Source organism: Nerophis lumbriciformis, linkage group LG14 (assembly GCF_033978685.3).
Source record: "Nerophis lumbriciformis linkage group LG14, RoL_Nlum_v2.1, whole genome shotgun sequence".
NCBI classification, from domain to species: domain Eukaryota; kingdom Metazoa; phylum Chordata; class Actinopteri; order Syngnathiformes; family Syngnathidae; genus Nerophis; species Nerophis lumbriciformis.
This window is the reverse complement of record NC_084561.2, coordinates 20,042,746-20,070,389: the sequence shown is the minus strand read 5'-3', so window position 1 is coordinate 20,070,389 and position 27,644 is coordinate 20,042,746. Positions and strand designations below refer to the sequence as shown.

Below are 27,644 nucleotides of genomic sequence, written 5' to 3'. Positions count from 1 at the left end.
ACATTCCATTCAGTTTTAATCAATGGTCAAGCGGGCAGAAGTCTCACTTCTTTGTACCTTAACACCTGTCGGGTTGCACCACAGTAGAGTGAAACCATCTGGTCAGGTCCCCTCTTGAAGAGGATAAATACTTAAGATCCTGCACCAGGCCCTCAGACTATTGCTGTCCAATTCAAGTCTGTGAGCATGAACTGATGAAGCTTGCTTGGATAAGAGGCAACACTTCTTTGATTGATTCAATGCCCTGAGAATACAATGACCTGGATGAATGAGAATATTTACAGGCATCTTTGCTTTATGTTCTTATTTATTGAGATGCATTTGTATACAGCAACAAATGTGTGTGCCTGTATAGCACCATCTCTTTGGGATTGACATTAAAAACTTGTGTTCTGAACTTTAATGTATGTACCTGGAGTAAAAGCAGCTTAAAAGGAGTGGATTTTGGGTACTAAGAAGCACAATATGGATATCTGGATGTTCTTGTTGATAAAAGTCAAGTGGAGGTTTTTTATTTTTTGAATAAGTAATTAGAACGTCTCACCTTTGTATTTTTGGACTATCAGCACTGTGGGAGGACCTGTCAGGATGGGTTTACATCCGGTCTGAACCCAAGTAGGTCAGTGGCGAGCTAGCCTTCATTTATATGCAAATTCATGTAGATTTACTGCTGATAAGGTTGGCTGGATCTTGAGGCATGAGTGGGTTACAGGCGCTGAGGAGCCAGGACGCACTGTATATTCATCGTCGCATGAATCTACTTGGCAATATGCGTGGAATCTTTAATTTTCTAACCTTTATTCTCCTGGAAAGGTCAGTTGAGCCGTGTGAACTTTTCTACTGACAGTCTGCTCCATTTTGTTCATGTTTCATTCCGTCCCGCTTTGGTCTAACCTGTTGAAGCAAAGGCATCAAATTGTGTTCATTAAGAAGGCCTCCTGCAGCAATCTGGGATTAAGTGCTGCCTCGCTCATGAACATTTTGACAGTGAGTTGCTGAGAAACACTTATTCTTAGCTTGAGTAGGGTCTTAAAAACCTGTGAATCCTTCAAAAAATATCCCAAATATTACCATGGAAACAGAACTTCAAACTTCAAGATAAGAAAAAGTGTATGGAAAAAGATATGCCTCATCAACCGAGCTAATGTTGCATGTATAAGTGATTACTGGGGGGAATATATTAACTCCTAATTTAACACATTTGTTCACTCATTTTCCTACTCATTTCTGCTTCCTTGAAAATATATCAAAAGATTTTTCTACCACTTTGTATATTTGAGCAAACATTTTTGCTTCAAGAAATACACTTAGCCAATCTAAGGTAGGGATTGGTAGCTTTCATGTTTGAGCCAATATGTTACCAATTCCCTATACCGTGGAATCAATAATAACTCAATGGTCCCAATTTTTTGTAGTTCTGTGTGTGTGTTGATAAATGTTAATTGTTATATTTTTTTTAATATAACATTTTAAAAAGAGCTGATTATGATGCTGTCCAGTTGTTATAGCTTGTTTTTCTTATTACTTTTGTACATTTCTGAGTCTAATTTACAAGTATTATATGTGCATGCAGTTGCAATTCCAAGGTAGTAGTGTATAGGCTATGATGTGTTGCCAAGTCAGGGAGGTGTGTTTTTAATGAAGTTGAATGTGCCATTTAATAGTCTTATATTGAACCCTACAAAGTGTTTATACTGTATGTATTGCACTTAATACACACCAACTGTTTGATTGTAACGTTCATTTTAGTTGTAGTTTTCATTACCAAGTTTGGATGTGTTGAAATTGTTATTGCTGATCAGTAGCATGTATATAGCAAAGCCAATAGATGGAGTTCGGTCGGTGCCAAAAAAGGACCAAATTCGGTACCCATACCTAATCACAAGGCACATACAGAAGTTTGCATACACTGAGTATGGCCAATGAATGTCATAATAATTTTTGGCTTATAATGAACCATTCTTTTTTTGAGAGTAGAATGATCAAACAACGTACATAGGTAATTATTTTTAAAAGCAAGAATTGGTTGTACAAGTTTGAAATTATTTTGTATTTCCTTTCACTAAGACTGAAAATATTACAGAGCGGCTCAAATATATACATACACACACCCCCACTAACACTTAGATAAAGGTCTCTTAGCAACTACTAGCATAATTCTGACTGCATATTTTAACACTCCTCTTGGCAGGATTATACAATCTTTCAAATTGGTGAGTTTCCTGGCGCAGAGAAGCATAGTAAACACATTTTACCGGGGTTGAGGTCGAGGCTTTGCAGCGGTTATTCCAGAAGCTCATTGTTAGCCTTTGTTATCCATTCCAAAACCAGTGTTGACGTGAGTTTGGAATCATTATCCTGTTGGAACACCCAACTGTGTCCGAACTTTCAGTCTAGCTGTTGATTAGAGTAATTTAAATAATTTAGAGCACGGGTGTCAAACTCATTTTAGGTCAGTGGCTACACGAAGGAAAATCTACTCCCAAGTGGGCCGGACTAGTAAAATCATGGCATGAGAATTTAAAAATAAAGATAACTTCAGATTTTTTTCTTTGTTCAAAAATAGACCAAGCACATTCTGAAAATGTACAAAATTTCAGATTTTTTTATTTTTTTTACACTTAAATGTTGCGGTTGACAGTATTGTATTTTCATTTGTCATTATTTCTGTTTTCTGAATAAACAATGTGATAATTTTCATCAGTCAAATAGGTGGAATTGAGTCTGGCAGAGTTTTACAATGCTCTTGTTGGTGTTATTTTTTAATCTATCACAAGATGAAATGAATAATAAAATTATCAAATTACAGGCGGCAATTAATGTATTGTAATCATTTTCCTCAACTGATGTACTAACATGTGATTTATTCTGTACATATGTAGCATCATCTACAACAAAACTTGTGAATTTGGACTCATTTCTCTAATTATACGTGAAGTTAGAAGGAGATACATATTATTTCAGCATATGTGCACCAGAAAATGTGTCCCCAGTCATAAGTATAACACAAAATGTACAGACTATCAAAAGCATTGATTTGGATAGAAATGTCACAGGTCACGTTACCAACATTATTTTTGAAAATCAAGGCATGAACATAACAATCCACATTTTGTAGACTATCACTAGTAAGTAGCGTAAGTACGTAATGTCCAAACACGGAAGTGTTGCCTCTATCTTAGCACGGCAAATAGCTCTGCCCCTTCTGAAGTCATGCGTGCTCTAGCAGCAGAGGATACAAAGAATTGCTATCGCGACATCCAGTGGACACATTTAGAACAGCAGTTTATTTTATTGCAAAATTTCAGCTCATTTTAATACTTATCTAACTTATCTCGCGTGCCGGATAAAACCTTTTCGTGGGCCACACGTTTGACACCGCTGCTTTTAGAGAGAGTCCTCCCGCTTCATGACTACTTAAAGTATTAGTCACCAATTCTTAGGTTTTAAATTAGCGCAACACTGATAACCAGGGGTCGGCGATATGTACGATAGGGTTCGTACGGGTGCTTAAAAACCTTGAAAATGCTTGGATTTTAATGTTGTGTTTTCAAGGTTTGAAAAATGCTTAAATTTTGGGTGAAGTGCTTGTAAATGCTTGGAAATGTCCATCATATTTCTCGGCAGTCTGACTCAATAGGCTAATTATAAAATGGAAAACAATAAAATAAGTTTCCTTAAAAATGAAAGCTACACGCTTGATCTGTTGGCTTTGCACGAGCCCTTACATTAGGTTGTTGTCGTGCCAGAGCGGGGGGCGTGGTTAAGAGGGGAGGAGTATATTTACAGCTAGAATTCACCAAGTCAAGTATTTCATATATATATATATATATATATATATATATATATATACATACATATATATATATATATATATATATATATATATATATATATATATATATATATATATATATATATATATATATATGTATATATATATATATATATATATATATAAGAAATACTTGACTTTCAGTGAATTCTAGCTATAAATATATATTTATTTTATTATATATATTTATATATACTGTATATATATATATATATATATATATATATATATATATATATATATATATATATATACATATATATATATATATATATATATATGTATATATAAAATAAATACTTGAATTTCAGTGTTCATTTATTTACACATATACACACACATAACACTCATCTACTCATTGTTTAGTTACGGGTTGAATTGTCCATCCTTGTTCTATTCTCTGTCACTATTTTTCGAACCATGCTGAACACCCTCTCTGATGATGCATTGCTGTGTGCACGCACAAAAGTGCTTTCATCAAATGCACTAGATGGCAGTATTGTCCTTTTTAAGAGTGTCACAACATTGCTGTTTACGGCAGACGAACTGCTTTACGGTAGACGAAAACGTGACTGCTGTTGTTGTGTGTTGTTACCGCGCTGGGAGGACGTTAATGAAACTGCCTAACAATAAACCCACATAAGAAACCAAGAACTCGCCCTCCATCATTCTACAGTTATAACGTGATTGGGCAGGCACGCTGTTTATATTATGGGTTAGCGGACTCCGGTCCGCATGGACCAGAGTCCGCCTGAATTTCGGGAGATTTTCGGGAGAAAATTTGTCCCGGAAGGTTTTCGGGAGAGGCGCTGAATTTCGGGAGTCTCCCGGAAAATCCGGGAGGGTTGGCAAATATGAGGGTATTGGTAACCCTAAAACTGGAAAATTGATCTTGAAAGTCCTTAAAAAGTGCTTGAATTTGGCAGTGGAAAAGGTGTACAAACCCTGGTACGATTATTAAGTGCCACAAGAGACAAGGACGAAGAGTATTTTCATGTTCATGTTTATGTCTTTACACATGCGGTAACATATATATCTCATCATATTATTTGGTATATTATTTCAAAACAGCTCATCTTTTGGCCGCTGAAGTATGCAGTAACATGCTTAATTTCCAGTTTTCAAGCATAGACGCTTAAAATAGCTTCTCCCTATAGTTGTTGTAGTATAGTCTCTCTAGTTTAGGGGTGCCCAAACACTCCCTTTAATGTTGGAGCTGGAACTAATAATTTTAATACAACGGTCACTTTTTAAATGTGCACATTGCTTTGAAACCAACCGTAGGAGAAGACGTTTGCGAAGGTGGGCTGTGCGCTCTTTTTTTTCTACCTTTATTTCAACAATATGGTATATACAATTCATACAATCAGAACATACAAGTAAACATGTCTCTATACATTTTATCAACATTTACCTAAAACATGTTTTTCTCTAACTTTTTCAGACATTAATAAAAAAAAATTTAACCCAACTATCATAAGGAAATAATAAACAAAATAAAAATCCAAACATGTGCAAGGGATAACAATAGCAATAGAACAAACTAATTTATAATAGCATCATATAAAACATTTTTTTATGTTGTCTTTGATGGAAATTGTCTTTAGAATATATTTTATAATGTGGGAAGTTTTCATGACCTTTTTGTTTTTCCTTTGTCATCATTAGTGAATGTTGACGCAAAGCTAGATGTATTTGGATATGCACGTCAAGGTACATAGGAGGAAGAGCAAAACATCTTTTGTACGCAATCTACAAGAAGCCTTTAGCTAACACACAAAATACACAATCATTTTCTCGTTCGTCCTGACTCACTAGTAAGAAGCACTGCTAATTATGTAACAAAAGTTAGGGAAAAAAGATGATTACAAAGCAAAATGTCCCTGTGTGGGATTATTTAATTTTCAAACATGAACATGCAAGTATGCCATGATGTCATTAGCAGAAAAAACCCCCCAACAAAGCAAACATCCCGGCCGAGTTTTTGCAACCGGGGGGAAAAATTGTACTTCAAGATGTTCAATATTTTTTTAAGTGCAATTTTTGCTGACAGATATTTGGTCAATTTAGTTTTTGTTTGTTTACCTATTTAGGATAATCACGTTATTGACCTTAAATACATTAGTGCTTAATTGGTCACACAATAATGTCAGCAATAATTGTGTTTATCGGCAATGATTTGTGGAACAATTTATCGCCCAGAAAAATATGTTTTTGGCCGAGGTGTTATCCACCCGGTTAAGCCCCTCCTTCACCAGGTCTTGGGTCCTTCGAATAAGAATGCAGCATGCCAGCTACCAAGCTAAAAACCTGAGCGGTCAAGTCTGTATCCAACACTGCTCCAAAGGTTGTCAGAGAGTGAGGACGTACACAGGGCCCTACTACACTGGTTGGTCTCCGTTCTACAGGCATATAGAATTACAAAAAACATTGTTTTGATTTTACAAACTCCGTTTCCATATGAGTTGGGAAATTGTGTTAGATGTAAATATAAACTGAATACAATGATTTGCAAATCATTTTCAACCCATATTCAATTGAATGCACTACAAAGACAAGATATTTGATGTTCAAACTCATAAACTTTATTATTTTTTAGCAAATAATAATTAACTTAGAATTTCATGGCTGCAACACGTGCCAAAGTAGTTGGGAAAAGGCATGTTCACCACTGTGTTACATGGCCTTTCCTTTTAACAATACTCAGTAAACGTTTGGGATCTGAGGAGACACATGTTTTAAGCTTCTCAGGTGGAATTATTTCCCATTCTTGCTTGATGTACAGCTTAAGTTGTTCAACAGTCCGGGGGTCTCCGTTGTGGTATTTTAGGCTTCATAATTCGCCACACATTTTCAATGGGAGACAGGTCTGGACTACAGGCAGGCCAGTCTAGTACCCGCACTCTTTTACTATGAAGCCACGTTGATGTAACACGTGGCTTGGCATTGTCTTGCTGAAATAAGCAGGGGCGTCCATGGTAACGTTGCTTGGATGGCAACATATGTTGCTCCAAAACCTGTATGTACCTTTCAGCATTAATGGCGCCTTCACAGATGTGTAAGTTACCCATGCCTTGGGCACTAATACACCCCCATACCATCACAGATGCTGGCTTTTCAACTTTGCGCCTATAACAATCCGGATGGTTCTTTTCCTCTTTGGTCCGGAGGACACGACGTCCACAGTTTCCAAAAACAATTTGAAATGTGGACTCGTCAGACCACAGAACACTTTTCCACTTTGTATCAGTCCATCTTAGATGAGCTCAGGCCCAGCGAAGCCGACGGCGTTTCTGGGTGTTGTTGATAAACGGTTTTCGCCTTGCATAGGAGAGTTTAACTTGCACTTACAGATGTAGCGACCAACTGTAGTTACTGACAGTGGGTTTCTGAAGTGTTCCTGAGCCCATGTGGTGATATCCTTTACACATTGATGTCGCTTGTTGATGCAGTACAGCCTGAGGGATTGAAGGTCACGGGCTTAGCTGCTTACGTGCAGTGATTTCTCCAGATTCTCTGAACCCTTTGATGATATTACGGACCGTATATGGTGAAATCCCTAAATTCCTTGCAATAGCTGGTTGAGAAAGGTTTTTCTTAAACTGTTCAACAATTTGCTCACGCATTTGTTGACAAAGTGGTGACCCTCGCCCCATCCTTGTTTGTGAATGACTGAGCATTTCATGGAATCTACTTTTCTACCCAATCATGGCACCCACCTGTTCCTAATTTGCCTGTTCACCTGTGGGATGTTCCAAATAAGTGTTTGATGAGCATTCCTCAACTTTATCAGTATTTATTGCCACCTTTCCCAACTTCTTTGTCACGTGTTGCTGGCATCAAATTCTAAAGTTAATGATTATTTGCAAAAAAAAAAATGTTTATCAGTTTGAACATCAAATATGTTGTCTTTGTAGCATTTTCAACTGAATATGGGTTGAAAATGATTTGCAAATCATTGTATTCCGTTTATATTTACATCTAACACAATTTCCCAACTCATATGGAAACGGGGTTTGTATATTGATGATTAAAATTTTCAGATTTTGATTGGAAGTACAGGCGGAAAACCTTTTAATTGTCTATTCTCCATTGGCTGGTGTACAGAGTCAGAACACTAGATGCTTGGAATTGTACATCCAGTGAAGGTGCTCATGCTTTGAAAAAAAACACAAAAAGGAATGAATACATGTCGGGTAGGGCTGGGCGATTATATGATCGTGATCGATGATTGCGATTAATGACAGATCACAGTGATTAGCTGTTAGCATATTTCCTCCATCAAACATGGGGGGAAAGCCTGTTAGAAGGTACCGCACTAAACGCAGTAGTACACAGTAGGGAAGCAACGATGCTTGATATAATCCTGCACGGCCTGCCTTAATCCTGTGTGTGTTTGTGTACGTTTGCGTGTGTTTGTGTGTGTGTGTGTGGTATTCCGATATTGTCTAACTTTTTAATTACCGATACCGATATCAACCGATACCGATATGAACCGATATATACAGTCGTGGAATCAACACATTATTATGCCTAATTTGGACAACCAGGTATGGTGAAGATAAGGTACTTTAAAAAAATAAAATAAAATAAAAAATAAAAATTAAATAAGATATATAAATTAAAAACATTTTCTAAATAAAAAAGAAAGTAAAACTATAAAAACAGTTACATAGAAACTAGTAATTAATGAAAATGATTAAAATTAACTGTTAAAGGTTAGTACTATTAGTGGACCAGCAGCACGCACAATCATGTGTGCTTACGGACTGTATCCCTTGCAGACTGTATTGATATATATTGATATATAATGTAGGAACCAGAATATTAATAACAGAAAGAAACAACCCTTTTGTGTGAATGAGTGTGAATGAGTGTAAATGGGGGAGGGAGGTTTTTTGGGTTGGTGCACTAATTGTAAGTGTATTTTGTGTTTTTTATGTTGATTTAATAAAAGAAAATTAAAAAAACGATACCGATAATAAAAAAAACGATACCGATAATTTCCAATATTACATTTTAACGCATGGCCGATATTATCGGACATCTCTAATAATTTGTATTGGAATTGTCAGCACAAAACCCTAATCAGTACATCTCTATCTTCAACACATAAACAACAAGGTATGTGAACATGTTTTATTAATAAGGTTTTAAATATGAATAAAACTTTTGTGAAAATGAATAGTAAATTGTTGACGCTGCCTCTTAAAAGAATCAAAACCAAGAATCTTTGGGAACCGGAATTAAAACGAGGAACCAGAATTGCAACCAGAATTGTCCAAATTCAAATACCCCACTCTATTTAATATGAAAGTTGTGTAATCATTACACTATGGGAGAAAAACTGTGAAATTAAATAATTAAAAAATTAAAAAAACATTACTTTCGATGATGGTTGTTTGTAAACGTCTGACCGCAAATATATACTTAACAAACCTGAGTAGCAGGAGTAAACGTCACTCAGCGATGTCTGCACTGAGATTTGAACCGAAAACTGTCTTCAGATCTGACCTTTGAATAGACAGAGAAGCATAGTAAACACATTTTACCGGGGTTGAGGTCGAGGCTTTGCAGCGGTTATTCCAGAAGCTCATTGTTAGCCTTTGTTATCCATTCCAAAACCAGTGTTGACGTGAGTTTGGAATCATTATCCTGTTGGAACACCCAACTGTGTCCGAACTTTCAGTCTAGCTGTTGATTAGAGTAATTTAAATAATTTAGAGCACGGGTGTCAAACTCATTTTAGGTCAGTGGCTACACGAAGGAAAATCTACTCCCAAGTGGGCCGGACTAGTAAAATCATGGCATGAGAATTTAAAAATAAAGATAACTTCAGATTTTTTTCTTTGTTCAAAAATAGACCAAGCACATTCTGAAAATGTACAAAATTTCAGATTTTTTTATTTTTTTTACACTTAAATGTTGCGGTTGACAGTATTGTATTTTCATTTGTCATTATTTCTGTTTTCTGAATAAACAATGTGATAATTTTCATCAGTCAAATAGGTGGAATTGAGTCTGGCAGAGTTTTACAATGCTCTTGTTGGTGTTATTTTTTAATCTATCACAAGATGAAATGAATAATAAAATTATCAAATTACAGGCGGCAATTAATGTATTGTAATCATTTTCCTCAACTGATGTACTAACATGTGATTTATTCTGTACATATGTAGCATCATCTACAACAAAACTTGTGAATTTGGACTCATTTCTCTAATTATACGTGAAGTTAGAAGGAGATACATATTATTTCAGCATATGTGCACCAGAAAATGTGTCCCCAGTCATAAGTATAACACAAAATGTACAGACTATCAAAAGCATTGATTTGGATAGAAATGTCACAGGTCACGTTACCAACATTATTTTTGAAAATCAAGGCATGAACATAACAATCCACATTTTGTAGACTATCACTAGTAAGTAGCGTAAGTACGTAATGTCCAAACACGGAAGTGTTGCCTCTATCTTAGCACGGCAAATAGCTCTGCCCCTTCTGAAGTCATGCGTGCTCTAGCAGCAGAGGATACAAAGAATTGCTATCGCGACATCCAGTGGACACATTTAGAACAGCAGTTTATTTTATTGCAAAATTTCAGCTCATTTTAATACTTATCTAACTTATCTCGCGTGCCGGATAAAACCTTTTCGTGGGCCACACGTTTGACACCGCTGCTTTTAGAGAGAGTCCTCCCGCTTCATGGCTACTTAAAGTATTAGTCACCAATTCTTAGGTTTTAAATTAGCGCAACACTGATAACCAGGGGTCGGCGATATGTACGATAGGGTTCGTACGGGTGCTTAAAAACCTTGAAAATGCTTGGATTTTAATGTTGTGTTTTCAAGGTTTGAAAAATGCTTAAATTTTGGGTGAAGTGCTTGTAAATGCTTGGAAATGTCCATCATATTTCTCGGCAGTCTGACTCAATAGGCTAATTATAAAATGGAAAACAATAAAATAAGTTTCCTTAAAAATGAAAGCTACACGCTTGATCTGTTGGCTTTGCACGAGCCCTTACATTAGGTTGTTGTCGTGCCAGAGCGGGGGGCGTGGTTAAGAGGGGAGGAGTATATTTACAGCTAGAATTCACCAAGTCAAGTATTTCATATATATATATATATATATATATATATACATACATATATATATATATATATATATATATATATATATATATATATATATACATATATATATATATATATATATATATGTATATATATATATATGTATATATATATATATATATATATATATATATGTATATATATATATATGTATATATATATATATATATATATATATAAGAAATACTTGACTTTCAGTGAATTCTAGCTATAAATATATATTTATTTTATTATATATATTTATATATACTGTATATATATATATATATATATATATATATATATATATATATATATATATATATATATACATATATATATATATATATATATATATGTATATATAAAATAAATACTTGAATTTCAGTGTTCATTTATTTACACATATACACACACATAACACTCATCTACTCATTGTTTAGTTACGGGTTGAATTGTCCATCCTTGTTCTATTCTCTGTCACTATTTTTCGAACCATGCTGAACACCCTCTCTGATGATGCATTGCTGTGTGCACGCACAAAAGTGCTTTCATCAAATGCACTAGATGGCAGTATTGTCCTTTTTAAGAGTGTCACAACATTGCTGTTTACGGCAGACGAACTGCTTTACGGTAGACGAAAACGTGACTGCTGTTGTTGTGTGTTGTTACCGCGCTGGGAGGACGTTAATGAAACTGCCTAACAATAAACCCACATAAGAAACCAAGAACTCGCCCTCCATCATTCTACAGTTATAACGTGATTGGGCAGGCACGCTGTTTATATTATGGGTTAGCGGACTCCGGTCCGCATGGACCAGAGTCCGCCTGAATTTCGGGAGATTTTCGGGAGAAAATTTGTCCCGGAAGGTTTTCGGGAGAGGCGCTGAATTTCGGGAGTCTCCCGGAAAATCCGGGAGGGTTGGCAAATATGAGGGTATTGGTAACCCTAAAACTGGAAAATTGATCTTGAAAGTCCTTAAAAAGTGCTTGAATTTGGCAGTGGAAAAGGTGTACAAACCCTGGTACGATTATTAAGTGCCACAAGAGACAAGGACGAAGAGTATTTTCATGTTCATGTTTATGTCTTTACACATGCGGTAACATATATATCTCATCATATTATTTGGTATATTATTTCAAAACAGCTCATCTTTTGGCCGCTGAAGTATGCAGTAACATGCTTAATTTCCAGTTTTCAAGCATAGACGCTTAAAATAGCTTCTCCCTATAGTTGTTGTAGTATAGTCTCTCTAGTTTAGGGGTGCCCAAACACTCCCTTTAATGTTGGAGCTGGAACTAATAATTTTAATACAACGGTCACTTTTTAAATGTGCACATTGCTTTGAAACCAACCGTAGGAGAAGACGTTTGCGAAGGTGGGCTGTGCGCTCTTTTTTTTCTACCTTTATTTCAACAATATGGTATATACAATTCATACAATCAGAACATACAAGTAAACATGTCTCTATACATTTTATCAACATTTACCTAAAACATGTTTTTCTCTAACTTTTTCAGACATTAATAAAAAAAAATTTAACCCAACTATCATAAGGAAATAATAAACAAAATAAAAATCCAAACATGTGCAAGGGATAACAATAGCAATAGAACAAACTAATTTATAATAGCATCATATAAAACATTTTTTTATGTTGTCTTTGATGGAAATTGTCTTTAGAATATATTTTATAATGTGGGAAGTTTTCATGACCTTTTTGTTTTTCCTTTGTCATCATTAGTGAATGTTGACGCAAAGCTAGATGTATTTGGATATGCACGTCAAGGTACATAGGAGGAAGAGCAAAACATCTTTTGTACGCAATCTACAAGAAGCCTTTAGCTAACACACAAAATACACAATCATTTTCTCGTTCGTCCTGACTCACTAGTAAGAAGCACTGCTAATTATGTAACAAAAGTTAGGGAAAAAAGATGATTACAAAGCAAAATGTCCCTGTGTGGGATTATTTAATTTTCAAACATGAACATGCAAGTATGCCATGATGTCATTAGCAGAAAAAACCCCCCAACAAAGCAAACATCCCGGCCGAGTTTTTGCAACCGGGGGGAAAAATTGTACTTCAAGATGTTCAATATTTTTTTAAGTGCAATTTTTGCTGACAGATATTTGGTCAATTTAGTTTTTGTTTGTTTACCTATTTAGGATAATCACGTTATTGACCTTAAATACATTAGTGCTTAATTGGTCACACAATAATGTCAGCAATAATTGTGTTTATCGGCAATGATTTGTGGAACAATTTATCGCCCAGAAAAATATGTTTTTGGCCGAGGTGTTATCCACCCGGTTAAGCCCCTCCTTCACCAGGTCTTGGGTCCTTCGAATAAGAATGCAGCATGCCAGCTACCAAGCTAAAAACCTGAGCGGTCAAGTCTGTATCCAACACTGCTCCAAAGGTTGTCAGAGAGTGAGGACGTACACAGGGCCCTACTACACTGGTTGGTCTCCGTTCTACAGGCATATAGAATTACAAAAAACATTGTTTTGATTTTACAAACTCCGTTTCCATATGAGTTGGGAAATTGTGTTAGATGTAAATATAAACTGAATACAATGATTTGCAAATCATTTTCAACCCATATTCAATTGAATGCACTACAAAGACAAGATATTTGATGTTCAAACTCATAAACTTTATTATTTTTTAGCAAATAATAATTAACTTAGAATTTCATGGCTGCAACACGTGCCAAAGTAGTTGGGAAAAGGCATGTTCACCACTGTGTTACATGGCCTTTCCTTTTAACAATACTCAGTAAACGTTTGGGATCTGAGGAGACACATGTTTTAAGCTTCTCAGGTGGAATTATTTCCCATTCTTGCTTGATGTACAGCTTAAGTTGTTCAACAGTCCGGGGGTCTCCGTTGTGGTATTTTAGGCTTCATAATTCGCCACACATTTTCAATGGGAGACAGGTCTGGACTACAGGCAGGCCAGTCTAGTACCCGCACTCTTTTACTATGAAGCCACGTTGATGTAACACGTGGCTTGGCATTGTCTTGCTGAAATAAGCAGGGGCGTCCATGGTAACGTTGCTTGGATGGCAACATATGTTGCTCCAAAACCTGTATGTACCTTTCAGCATTAATGGCGCCTTCACAGATGTGTAAGTTACCCATGCCTTGGGCACTAATACACCCCCATACCATCACAGATGCTGGCTTTTCAACTTTGCGCCTATAACAATCCGGATGGTTCTTTTCCTCTTTGGTCCGGAGGACACGACGTCCACAGTTTCCAAAAACAATTTGAAATGTGGACTCGTCAGACCACAGAACACTTTTCCACTTTGTATCAGTCCATCTTAGATGAGCTCAGGCCCAGCGAAGCCGACGGCGTTTCTGGGTGTTGTTGATAAACGGTTTTCGCCTTGCATAGGAGAGTTTAACTTGCACTTACAGATGTAGCGACCAACTGTAGTTACTGACAGTGGGTTTCTGAAGTGTTCCTGAGCCCATGTGGTGATATCCTTTACACATTGATGTCGCTTGTTGATGCAGTACAGCCTGAGGGATTGAAGGTCACGGGCTTAGCTGCTTACGTGCAGTGATTTCTCCAGATTCTCTGAACCCTTTGATGATATTACGGACCGTATATGGTGAAATCCCTAAATTCCTTGCAATAGCTGGTTGAGAAAGGTTTTTCTTAAACTGTTCAACAATTTGCTCACGCATTTGTTGACAAAGTGGTGACCCTCGCCCCATCCTTGTTTGTGAATGACTGAGCATTTCATGGAATCTACTTTTCTACCCAATCATGGCACCCACCTGTTCCTAATTTGCCTGTTCACCTGTGGGATGTTCCAAATAAGTGTTTGATGAGCATTCCTCAACTTTATCAGTATTTATTGCCACCTTTCCCAACTTCTTTGTCACGTGTTGCTGGCATCAAATTCTAAAGTTAATGATTATTTGCAAAAAAAAAAATGTTTATCAGTTTGAACATCAAATATGTTGTCTTTGTAGCATTTTCAACTGAATATGGGTTGAAAATGATTTGCAAATCATTGTATTCCGTTTATATTTACATCTAACACAATTTCCCAACTCATATGGAAACGGGGTTTGTATATTGATGATTAAAATTTTCAGATTTTGATTGGAAGTACAGGCGGAAAACCTTTTAATTGTCTATTCTCCATTGGCTGGTGTACAGAGTCAGAACACTAGATGCTTGGAATTGTACATCCAGTGAAGGTGCTCATGCTTTGAAAAAAAACACAAAAAGGAATGAATACATGTCGGGTAGGGCTGGGCGATTATATGATCGTGATCGATGATTGCGATTAATGACAGATCACAGTGATTAGCTGTTAGCATATTTCCTCCATCAAACATGGGGGGAAAGCCTGTTAGAAGGTACCGCACTAAACGCAGTAGTACACAGTAGGGAAGCAACGATGCTTGATATAATCCTGCACGGCCTGCCTTAATCCTGTGTGTGTTTGTGTACGTTTGCGTGTGTTTGTGTGTGCGCGTGCGACCATCCCTTTCCACCGTCGCAAAAGTCAGGCTCGTCGCCCATCCATCCATCCGTTTTCTACCGCTTGTCCCTCTTGGGGTCGTGGGGGGTGCTGGAGCCTATCTCAGCTGCATTCGGGCGGAAGGTCCATCGCGACGTGATTAATGTTCAATCAGCATTGTGCCTCTTACCCCCTTATACAGCTGGAAGTGTAACCCAGAAGAACAAAATAAAGAAATATGACTAACACTAGCATACACGTTGAAATACAACATTGACAACGAGCAGCTCAACAGTAATCTTGCCCTGAATGCGGACTCGCAGGCAGTCAGGCACAGAATGTCTTTGTGACTGAACTACTGTATTGGTCCCGACTGGGAAAATTAGCACACTCACTAATTTAATCAGAAAAAGTCAATTTTTCTATCTAGATATTTTTAATCAGACTTTTTGTTTATGTGTTTGCAAAGATTCAACTCTTTTGATATAACATGTACTGAAAAACTGCAGACACTTTGTGTTTAATCATTTTGGAGTTTGTGGATTAAAAACAATGTTGTTGCTGAAATATTAATTAAACTTGTTTTATGTGTTGGAATACATTATTTTACAGTACCTCAAATTCAAACTACATTTTAATGTACTTTCATTAAATATAAGATGCAGTACATGGGTGTTAAAAAACTCCACAATCTGGGTCACCCCTTGCCTTTTGTCAAAGCGCTGGTGAAAAGCAATAATAAGAATACAGATAATTTACCCTTTAAAAGTGTTGTTTTGTAAATGTTAACTTGAAATAGAAGTCTTATAGTATTCAGTACACCACTGATACTTTTTTTACTGCAGGTGACGAGCAAAAAAAAAAAAAAAAAAATAACTTTGAGAGGAAAAAGTTATTTTCTTTAACCCCACAAAACGTACCAAAAAGAACCAAAACTGTGGCTCTAAAACCAGGTACATACTGTAAAGTGGGCTGTACTGTTCCACTTTTAGTAAACACAATTATAAATGTCAGCTGTTAGCATGTATTATACCTCCATCAAACATGATGGAAATGTCTGTTACAAGATACTACAGTAGTAATTGCCTTTAGTTTAAAAAAAAAAAATAGTGATATTAATTGAGATCGGATGATATGAAAAAATTCATTGTGACAATTGTTTTTGCCATATTGCCCGGCCTAAATGTCGGTATAATGTAACTATCTATCTATCAGCAACTTTTTAAAACCTTGTTGAAGCTCCTGAATTGCAAACCCAGAGAAGCGTTCTGCAGTATTTGCAAAAAGACATATATCTTTGCTCAATGGGTATCAAGTACATATGCTATCAGGTAATCACAAGTCGGCAATTGTAGGCAGGCAGCAGTTAACGGTGCCAGATTTATTTGGCCTGACGGACAAAGCAACTTCTGCTGTCGCCACCACAACTGGCAGCTGCTGCTACCATTACAAAAAAATAATAATTCTCAGATTAACCAATCTTGTGAGCAAATTCTGACTCACTCGAGAGTAATAGTCAATGTTCATCTATTCAAGATTATCATTGTCAAATGTTTACACTTTTGTCTTTGGCAGTTGTAAGCTTTTGACTACATATAATAAATAACCCTCTGCAGTAAGATATAAACATTCAATTTGTTTTAAGTTCCATTAAACGCATTACATTGGATTTGCTGATACCAGCAGAAACCTACCGTATTTTTCGGACTGTAAGTCGCAGTTTTTTTCATAGTTTGTGCGACTTATACTCAGGAGCGACTTATGTGTGAAATTATTAACACATTACCGTAAAATATCAAATAATATTATTTAGCTCATTCACGTAAGAGACTAGACGTATAAGATTTCATCGGATTTAGCGATTGTTTGGTAAACGTATAGCATGTTCTATATATTATAGTTATTTGAATGACTCTTACCATAATATGTTACGTTAACATACCAGGCACGTTCTCAGTTGGTTATTTATGCGGCATATAACGTACACTTATTCAGCCTGTTGTTCACTATTCTTTATTTATTTTAAATTGCCTTTCAAATGTCTATTCTTGGTGTTGGGTTTTATTAAATACATTTCCCCAAAAAATGCGACTTATACTCCAGTGCGACTTATATATGTTTTTTTTCCTTTTGTATTATGCATTTTCGGCCGCTGCGACTTATACTCCGGAGCGACTTATACTCCGAAAAATATGATAGTTCTTTTGTTTAGCTACTTTACATTGAAGCTACCATAGCAGTTAGAATGACTTTTTGTTTTCTCTTTTGCTTGGTGTCTCCCATGCTTAGTTATTGGTCTTCCAGTGGTAATGATCCTTGTAAGACATGTAGTTTGATTGCCACCTTCGAGGAAAGGTGGCACTTCCTAAGAACATAAACACCAGCTAGCCACCTGTGTCAGCTGGGAGACCAAAAAATAAATAGTTAAACGATGTGTCCATTAGAAAAAGATGCTGTTGACTAAGTCATGGTCGATTACATTGACTAATCGCTGCAGCGCTTGTGTAAATCTTTAATTCTCCATCTTAGATGTTCACTTAAACTTTCCCACTGTTCCAAGTATTAGTTCAGTTTGATCCAATGAGTGCAGTCATACAAATAATTGTATGCTGGCACAGAGAAACTGTCAGCTGCAGTCAATCACAATCACTAACAGGAAGTTATTAGGGCTTGGCTTTGTCAGGTTGACACTCTGGAACCATCAGCACCACTGATTAAAAGATTTTGGCGAATGCATAGATTTGACCCTGTGTGAGTGACAGAGCATTTAAGCTGGCTCCTAAACTATTTTGAAACAACACAAGAAAATAAGTGTTTGGGAAAGTTTAAGAAGTGTAGATGGAAGCGTGTTACATTAGAAAGTAGGCAGATATTAACAAGAAATTAACAAATAGATTAGAGAGAGGAGAGTATAACAACTGTTGCTGTAGAGCGATTGCTGCCAGGCAGACCTACACTGTTTCAATATCCATTTGTCTGTTCTCAATTGTTGATGACTGATGATAACAACCAAACCTAACCCCCCCCCCCTCCACACCCCGAATTGTAAATAATTCAATGTATACACCCTGATGATTATCTTGTGTGATGACTGTATTATGATGATAGTATATATGATAGTATATATCTGTATCATGAATCAATTTAAGTGGACCCCGACTTAAACAAGTTGAAAAACTTGGGTGTTACCATTTATTGGTCAATTGTACGGAATATGTACTTCACTGTGCAATCTACTAATAAAAGTCTCAATCAATCAATCAATCAATCACACGTGTAACAGAAATACAAATCAATCAAAAAATCAGGGTAGTGTCAGGTTTTGATCGATACTGGAATAATTAGGTCAATATTTTTATTTTCCCCAAAATCTTTTTTTTTCTTCCGTTTTTGTTAATGTTCAAAGAATAATTCCCTAGACACAGGAGGACTTTGAGGGCCAAACCAAATGATTTCCATGAGTAGTAGATAGTAGTTTTTGCTTTTGTTTAGTTATTGTGTTTTATTATTTATTATTTTGACCAAACTCACCATTAATACATTTTAAAAATTACAGTTTAAACATGTGATTGGTATCTGCCGATTTCACTCATGGATGATTTGTAGGGATGTCCGATAATGGCTTTTTGCCGATATCCGATATTCCGATATTGTCTAACTTTTTAATTACCGATACCGATATCAACCGATACCGATATGAACCGATATATACAGTCGTGGAATCAACACATTATTATGCCTAATTTGGACAACCAGGTATGGTGAAGATAAGGTACTTTAAAAAAATAAAATAAAATAAAAAATAAAAATTAAATAAGATATATAAATTAAAAACATTTTCTAAATAAAAAAGAAAGTAAAACTATAAAAACAGTTACATAGAAACTAGTAATTAATGAAAATGATTAAAATTAACTGTTAAAGGTTAGTACTATTAGTGGACCAGCAGCACGCACAATCATGTGTGCTTACGGACTGTATCCCTTGCAGACTGTATTGATATATATTGATATATAATGTAGGAACCAGAATATTAATAACAGAAAGAAACAACCCTTTTGTGTGAATGAGTGTGAATGAGTGTAAATGGGGGAGGGAGGTTTTTTGGGTTGGTGCACTAATTGTAAGTGTATTTTGTGTTTTTTATGTTGATTTAATAAAAGAAAATTAAAAAAACGATACCGATAATAAAAAAAACGATACCGATAATTTCCAATATTACATTTTAACGCATGGCCGATATTATCGGACATCTCTAATAATTTGTATTGGAATTGTCAGCACAAAACCCTAATCAGTACATCTCTATCTTCAACACATAAACAACAAGGTATGTGAACATGTTTTATTAATAAGGTTTTAAATATGAATAAAACTTTTGTGAAAATGAATAGTAAATTGTTGACGCTGCCTCTTAAAAGAATCAAAACCAAGAATCTTTGGGAACCGGAATTAAAACGAGGAACCAGAATTGCAACCAGAATTGTCCAAATTCAAATACCCCACTCTATTTAATATGAAAGTTGTGTAATCATTACACTATGGGAGAAAAACTGTGAAATTAAATAATTAAAAAATTAAAAAAACATTACTTTCGATGATGGTTGTTTGTAAACGTCTGACCGCAAATATATACTTAACAAACCTGAGTAGCAGGAGTAAACGTCACTCAGCGATGTCTGCACTGAGATTTGAACCGAAAACTGTCTTCAGATCTGACCTTTGAATAGACAGACGTGATTAATTTATCCTCCAATCTGCTGCCCACATTTTAGTTATATGTTATTAGTACATCAAAAATAAACCACAATGTACAGTTTTATGTCACTATGATAACCAAATAGGTGTGTACATTACGAGGTAGTGTCATACTTTACCCCTCTAATCCGCTTATGTGCTCACCCTAACAAATTTAGATTTCTCCCACCAGGACATCCCTCATCCATCTGTCAGCCTACACGTCTCCTTGCTGAGTTGGGGATGTGTGAATACCACACTCCATCAAGCATGTCAGCATGGATATTATACTTCAGACAGCTCCACAAGACCTCTCTCCATTACCTTCCCATCAAACCCCAAATTAACCGAAATGATCACTAGTGGACCTCTGGATGTCCACATTTATTTCTCATAATGTCATGAAAAATGTAATTGGACCTTTAATTATCAGATATTTGACTGCTTATAAAGCCAATAACTCAACATCGGAAACGTTTAGATTCCTCCCTATCGTAATGCAAATGATTGACAGCGATGACTGAGGATTAGTGCTTTAATTGGTTTTATAAATGTGTTACTGTTATATTTTTATGTTGATTGTCATTCATAAATGTGTATCTTTTTGTCCCTCTTCTAGGCCTATTCTGTCTATGACGAGGAAATTGGTTATTGCCAAGGTCAGTCATTCCTTGCTGCGGTTCTGCTGCTGCATGTAAGTACTCATTTAATGCATTCAACTATCACTAATATTTTAATGTTACCTGGAAATGATATGATTGATTATCTTCTACATTATTAGCATGTACAAATATGAAATGCATGTAATTTGTAGTTAATACTGGTTATCAGGCTGACATTTCAAAACTAGCCCAATACTAAACATTTTTGGTTTTTTTAAATAATTTGTAGTTTTATTTAATTATTTTGTTACATTGTTGTCTAATGTTTTTTGGACTCATTTAATGCATTAAACTATCACTAATATTATAATACTACTTGATTGTTTCCTACATTATCAGCATGGCCGAATATAAAACGCTTTTGTTATTTTTATTAATAATTTCCATCCATCTATCCATTTTCTAATGTTTGCATCTTTCGGGGTTGCTGGTGGTGCTGGAGCCTATCCCAGCTGCAATGTGTTTTATTATTTTAATGTTATTGTATTGTAATATATAATTTTTTATTTGAGACATTTTATTTATTGTTTAGTAGTAAAAAAAAATGTATGGATGGATGTAGGGTTATCAGGTTGACATGAGCCAAAACTAGCCCAATATAAAACATTTGTTTTAAAAGGAAACTGGAATTTTTTTGGATTTTTGCCGATAATTCACAATCCTTATGAGAGACAAGAATACATATGTTTATTTTTAATGCGGACTAACTTCTACATAAAAGTCTGCTTACAATGGCGCCAATGGGAGCCATGAAGTCATCGTGTCTATTGTGTTTATTCCGACCATAAAACTCAATAAATAATCATCCAAAAAACACCAAAAAGACTCCATTTAAATTTTGTGACCTGAATATAAAGCAAGTTGTCAGGTTCAAACACTGATGGCATCTATTAGACAAGACAAGAAGCAAAGAATCAAACAGAGACAGGATTTAATTTAGCTCATGAGGAGAGCGCATGTGTGCCTGCACCCTCGTACATGGCTGCAGCTGTTTCTAATGGGAAGGGGGTCATAAACTGCTGCCGCACTCGGTCATAAACAGTTTAAAGAAAAGGTGCCTGGAGCGGTGTCAGGTTCTGCTCCCTCTCTGCTTTGTAGATCTCGGGTCATGACAAGGTCTTCCTGTGGCTGTCCAATAGATCAGGGAAACCGACACCTCCACGTCACATCCCATCGCACACAGTGGAGTTTTACAAGCCTTTTGCTTTATAAGAACAAAGACAGCTTTTGTCTTCTCGCAGGGCAGCTTGAACTCATGGGAAAACAAGTTGTGTGATAACTTATATACAATTATTCTGACACAAGTATTAGCAATATTGTTGTTATAAGCGCTAACGTTACATTTAGCGGTGCATTGATCAGAGAGAGGTAACTTCCTTATGCTTCTGTTTTGACATCATCAGCTGGGGAGCTGCTTTCTCGCCTCCGAGCTCCATCCATCCATCAGGTTTCTACCGCTTGTCCCTCTCGGGATCACGGGGGGCACTGGAGCCTATCCCAGCTGAAAGTTAATTCTAGATTATACAAACCCCGTTTCCAAATGAGTTGGGAAATTGTGTTAGAAGTAAATATAAACGGAATACAAAGGATTTGCAAATCCTTTTCAACCCATATTCGATTGAATGCTCTACAAAGACAAGATATTTGATGTTCAAACTCATAAACTTTTTTTTTTTTGCAAATAATAATTAACTTAGAATTTCATGGCTGCAACACGTGCCAAAGTAGTTGGGAAAGGGCATGTTCACCACTGTGTTACATGGCCTTTCCTTTTAACAACCCTCAGTAAACGTTTGGGAACTGAGGAGACACATTTTTAAGCTTCTCAGGTGGAATTCTTTCCCATTTTGCTTGATGTACAGCTTAAGTTGTTCAACAGTCCGGGGTCTCCATTGTGGTATTTTAGGCTTCATAATGCGCCACACATTTTCAATGGGAGACAGGTCTGGACTACAAACAGGCCAGTCTAGTACCCGCAGTCGTTTACTATGAAGCCCCGTTGATGTAACACGTGGCTTGGCATTGTCTTGCTGAAATAAGCAGGGGCATCCATGGTAACGTTGCTTGGATGGCAACATATGTTGCTCCAAAACCTGTATGTACCTTTCAGCATTAATGGTGCCTTCACAGATGTGTTGTTTGTAACATATACATTTTAATATTAAACATTGTGTTTTATTTGTTTAGTATATAACGGTTATTGGGTTGACGTGGGTAAAAAATAGCCCAATATAAAACATATAAAGTATCATTTTTTTAAAATAATTTTTACTTTTTTTATTATTTGTCAAATCTTTTTTTAATAACTGTTTTAATTTAATTTAAATTAGTTTTATTCATGTATGTTGATATATTATTTCAATGCAAAACGTGTTTATCATTTGTATTATTTATGTATTTAAATAAAGTGTACTTGTATTTTATTGTTATTAATGTATATCTTTTTATAGTTATATATATATTTTTATTCATACATATTATTTTTTATGTTTTAAGTTTATGTGAATTACCAGGTTGACATGGGTCAAAAGTAGCCCAATATAAAACGTACTATAAAGTATAATTTTTTTAAATAATGTTTACTTTTTTATCATTTGTAAAATATACATATTTTTCATCTTTGTTATTCATGTATGTTGATGTATTATTTCATTATAAAACTATCATACATATTTATTCTTTTTATTTTGTTGTTTTTTTTGTTTATGTGGATTACCAGTTTAACAAGGGTAAAAAATAGCCCATCAGTCTTCAGAGAAAAAACTGAGAAACTTGAGTCGACTGAGTAGATTATATCTCTTTTTATTTCATGTCATCTCCAAAAGAAGACAGTTTAGTTGCCACTTATAGTGTTTTAGAATTAGGTAAATCCAGAAACTATACTCCATCATGTGACTACACATAATCTACGGAAATGTTATTGACTCATTTACATGTAGTTGAAGGAAACTTTACTTTATTTAAATATTACTTCATTTCTTTATTTATTTACTTGACTTTATGGGTTTAGGGAGTCTTAAGAAAATTGCTTTGCCTACTGTTGGAACGAGGACAAATTGATTGCAAAAATTTGAATGCAAACCAAAAAAATGAAAAGAAGCAGCACAAGCCTTTCATTTATGAAGGTTACTGACACACACTCAAAAACGTGTACACCCACGCTGTTGCTTTCTCAGTGTATTTCTTCAATTAAAAACAACGTTTTACTCAAGGTAAGCAGCTGAAAACACACAGAGGAGTAGTTCCCTGCATGTCAGTTTTAGACTGATGGAAAAGGAATGGTGGTAAAGGAGAAGAAAGAGTGATGGAAGGGTCGAGAGTTCATCATCATGAGGCGGTCTGAGGAGAGACTATTGGACAAAAAGTGGAGACGATGTCATGATTGTGCGCCATAAGTAGAGAGTCCGCAGGTAGGGAGGACAGGGAATACATGTGAAAAAATTGAGATGAGCAGCAAAATGTGAGGAAGTGATGAGAAAGAGGATTTCAAAGCAAACAGTCATACAGCATCGGTGAGGGGAGAGTTTGTGTAGACGACAGAGGCAGGCAGGTTAAAGAGAAGGAGGAAGCTGAAGGGAGAGGTTATAGAGGAGATGTCAGGAATATTAATAGGGGCTCAGGTTCACCTGCAGGAGCACATTCAGCCCCAAACACACTGTCACTGATTAAATGCCACCTCATGGCCTGTGTGTGTATGTGTGTGTGTGTTTGCACGTGTGTGTGCATTTTCAGGAGTGAGGAGAAACCAACCTTCATGGCACACAAACACTCCCCACACATACCACTCCCCACACATACAGTAGATACATCAAGCCCTACTTGTGATTTAGGGCTATATAAATAAACATTGATTGATTGATCAATTGATCAACACATATTATCATTCACGCACTGGTTTTGATGCAAGAGGTGATGTAATGGAACAAGTAATACACAAATATTTGTGTATTTCTATTGTCTTTAAAATGTGCATGACAAAGGTTTAGCTTTTTTTTCTAAAGTTATTGTTTTTTTTGTTTCAGATGCCTGAAGAACAGGCCTTTTGTGTGTTGGTGAAAATCATGTTTCAGTATGGCCTTAGAGCTCTGTACAAGAACAACTTTGAGGATCTTCATTGCAAGTTCTTTCAGCTTGAGAAGCTCATGCAGGTCAGTCATAGTATGTTTTTACCACCTAGTTTCAAATGGCGAGACCGTGTGAATGATCCATCATATTTCAATGAAGACCCTGACTGGGCTGACTGATAGGTACAGTGTACTTCTATATGATAATGGTTGGACTTCTCTTTCACATCAAACACTAAGAAATTAATGAAATAAAATCAAACAATGTGCTTGGGATTACAATAAATTGTTTAATAATCAGTCATTTCTTTACATATTTAAACTTTTTTATTTACCTGTTATAAATGTTTGTCTGCATAGCTACACCTGCACATTTAGTTAAAAAAAAAAAAAGTTCTATGCTTATAATGATCAGTTTTCTGGCCAAGAGGTAGAGCTTTTAGAGTACACTTAGAAATTATTTGTCACTGTCAACCTTGTCACCAAAATTCACTGTGAAAATCCGTTTTAGCAACTCCCCATGACCTCAACTGTCCGAGAGAACAAACAGTAGCAGTGTAACAATGAATAAAAACACTAAGTTTAACCGTATAACAACAAGTATCGTTAAATATGTTAGTTGTATTGCAATAGGTGTGTGTGTGTGTGTGTGTGTGTGTGTGTGTGTGTGTGTGTGTGTGTGTGTGTGTGTGTGTGTGTGTGTGTGTGTGTGTGTGTGTGTGTGTGTGTGTGTGTGTGTGTGTGCGCATGTGTGTGTGTGTGTGTGGGTGTGTGTGTGTGTGCATGTGCGTGTGCGTGTATTTGCACGTGCGCTGCAGGGAAAACATGGCCCTTGACTTTAAAAACTATTTTAAACAAAGTTCTTCTTTAATTAACACATTAGAACGATATGGCTTCACAGTGTTTGTCTTGAACTGAGTGAGAAGCTATTTAACCAACAGGGAGTAAGAAATATGTGAAGTTAGTTGAAAACATGTCTACAGCGCTAAATATAGCTTGGGGTGTACCCCAGGGATCAACACTGGGACCAAAATTGTTCAATGCATATTTAAACAGCATTTGTAAAGTTACAAAATGCAGAGAAGCTAATCCAAATAATAACAGCATAAATTAACAAATTGAGGAGATGCTTTGACAAAAGCAGACATCTTCGAGTCTCAGTAAAACTAGAAAAAATGTAACTAACCATAGGAGAGAAAGTCAAACACAAATACAAATAGAGTACATATTGACAGAGTAAAACACATCAGATTTCTACATGTAATAATAGATGATACAATGAATTGAAAATCTCATATAGAAAATATACAACATAAGGTAGCGATAAACAAATCAATAATGAACAAAGCTAAATATGTTCTGGACCAAAAATCACTCTATATTCTCTACTGCTCGCTACAGTAGTGTTACCATATCTGAGTTATTGTGTAGAAATATGGGGAAATAACTACAAAAGTACACTTTTCTCACTAACCGTGTTACAAAAGAAGTCAGAATAATACATAACGTCGGTTTTCGAGAATATTCAAACCCCTTTTTTATTGAATTAAATATATTAAAGTTCAATGATTTGGTGCAAAAAAATGATGCTAAAATTATGCACAAAGCAAACTATAACCTGCTACTCAAGAACGCACAACAATTCTTCTCAACAAAAGAGAATAAATTAACTCAGCTCAGCTAAAATGTATTCCAAGTACAACTCACTCTACGCGGCCTTAAATTAAACTTAAAACATTTGTATGCACGTACAACACTCAAAGCCTTTAGCATATCAGATTTGGATTTATTGGCCAAGTATAGTATGTGGAATTAAATTAAGGAATGGATTGGGGCAAGCAAAGAAGTCAAACAATGTACTAATATGATCCAGTTTAAAGGGGAACATTATCACAATTTCAGAATGGTTAAAACCATTAAAAATCAGTTCCCAATGGCTTATTATATTTTTCGAAGTTTTTTTCAAAATTTTACCCATCACGCAATATCCCTAAAAAAGCTTCAAAGTGCCTGATTTTAACCATCGTTATAAACACCCGTCCATTTTCCTGTGACATCACATAGTGAAGCCAACACAAACAAACATGGTGGAAAGAACAGCAAGCTATAGCGACATTAGCTCGGATTCAGACTCGGATTTCAGCGGCTTAAGCGATTCAACAGATTACGAATGTATTGAAACGGATGGTTGTAGTGTGGAGGCAGGTAGCGAAAACGAAATTGAAGAAGAAACTGAAGCTATTGAGCCATATCGGTTTGAACCGTATGCAAGCGAAACCGACGAAAACGACACGACAGCCAGCGACACGGGAGAAAGCGAGGACGAATTTGGCGATCGCCTTCTAACCAACGATTGGTATGTGTTTGTTTGGCATTAAAGGAAACTAACAACTATGAACTAGGTTTACAGCATATTAAATACATTTGGCAACAACATGCACTTTGAGAGTGCAGACAGCCGAGTTTTCATTAATTAATATATTCTGTAGACATACCCTCATGTCAGCAGGCCAGGGAAGCTAGGGTCGATATTCTTCTCTTGATCATCTTCGGGACGGTGTGAGCCAAGACATCCAGGGGGGTTTAGCTTGCTCGTCTGCGGGAACAAACTGCCGCCATTGCTTGCCGTGCTACCGAGGTCCTTTGTCCCTGAATTGCTCACACACTCCGACAGATTCAATGGGGGTCTGGCGGCAGATTTCTTTGACTTTATCGTTGGAAATGCATCGCAGGATATCCACA

General features: G+C 36.1%; 1 protein-coding gene across 1 annotated transcript in view; it reads left to right on the top strand.

The window, feature by feature from the left end:
- rabgap1l (RAB GTPase activating protein 1-like) overlaps positions 1–27,644 on the top strand; it is a 239,686-nt gene that overhangs the window by 152,244 nt on the left and 59,798 nt on the right. The window contains exons 15-16 of the mRNA XM_061975869.2: positions 20,796–20,870; positions 24,861–24,986. Of these exons, the coding sequence (XP_061831853.2) occupies positions 20,796–20,870; positions 24,861–24,986 (201 nt within the window). The remainder of the gene's footprint in view (positions 1–20,795; positions 20,871–24,860; positions 24,987–27,644) is intronic.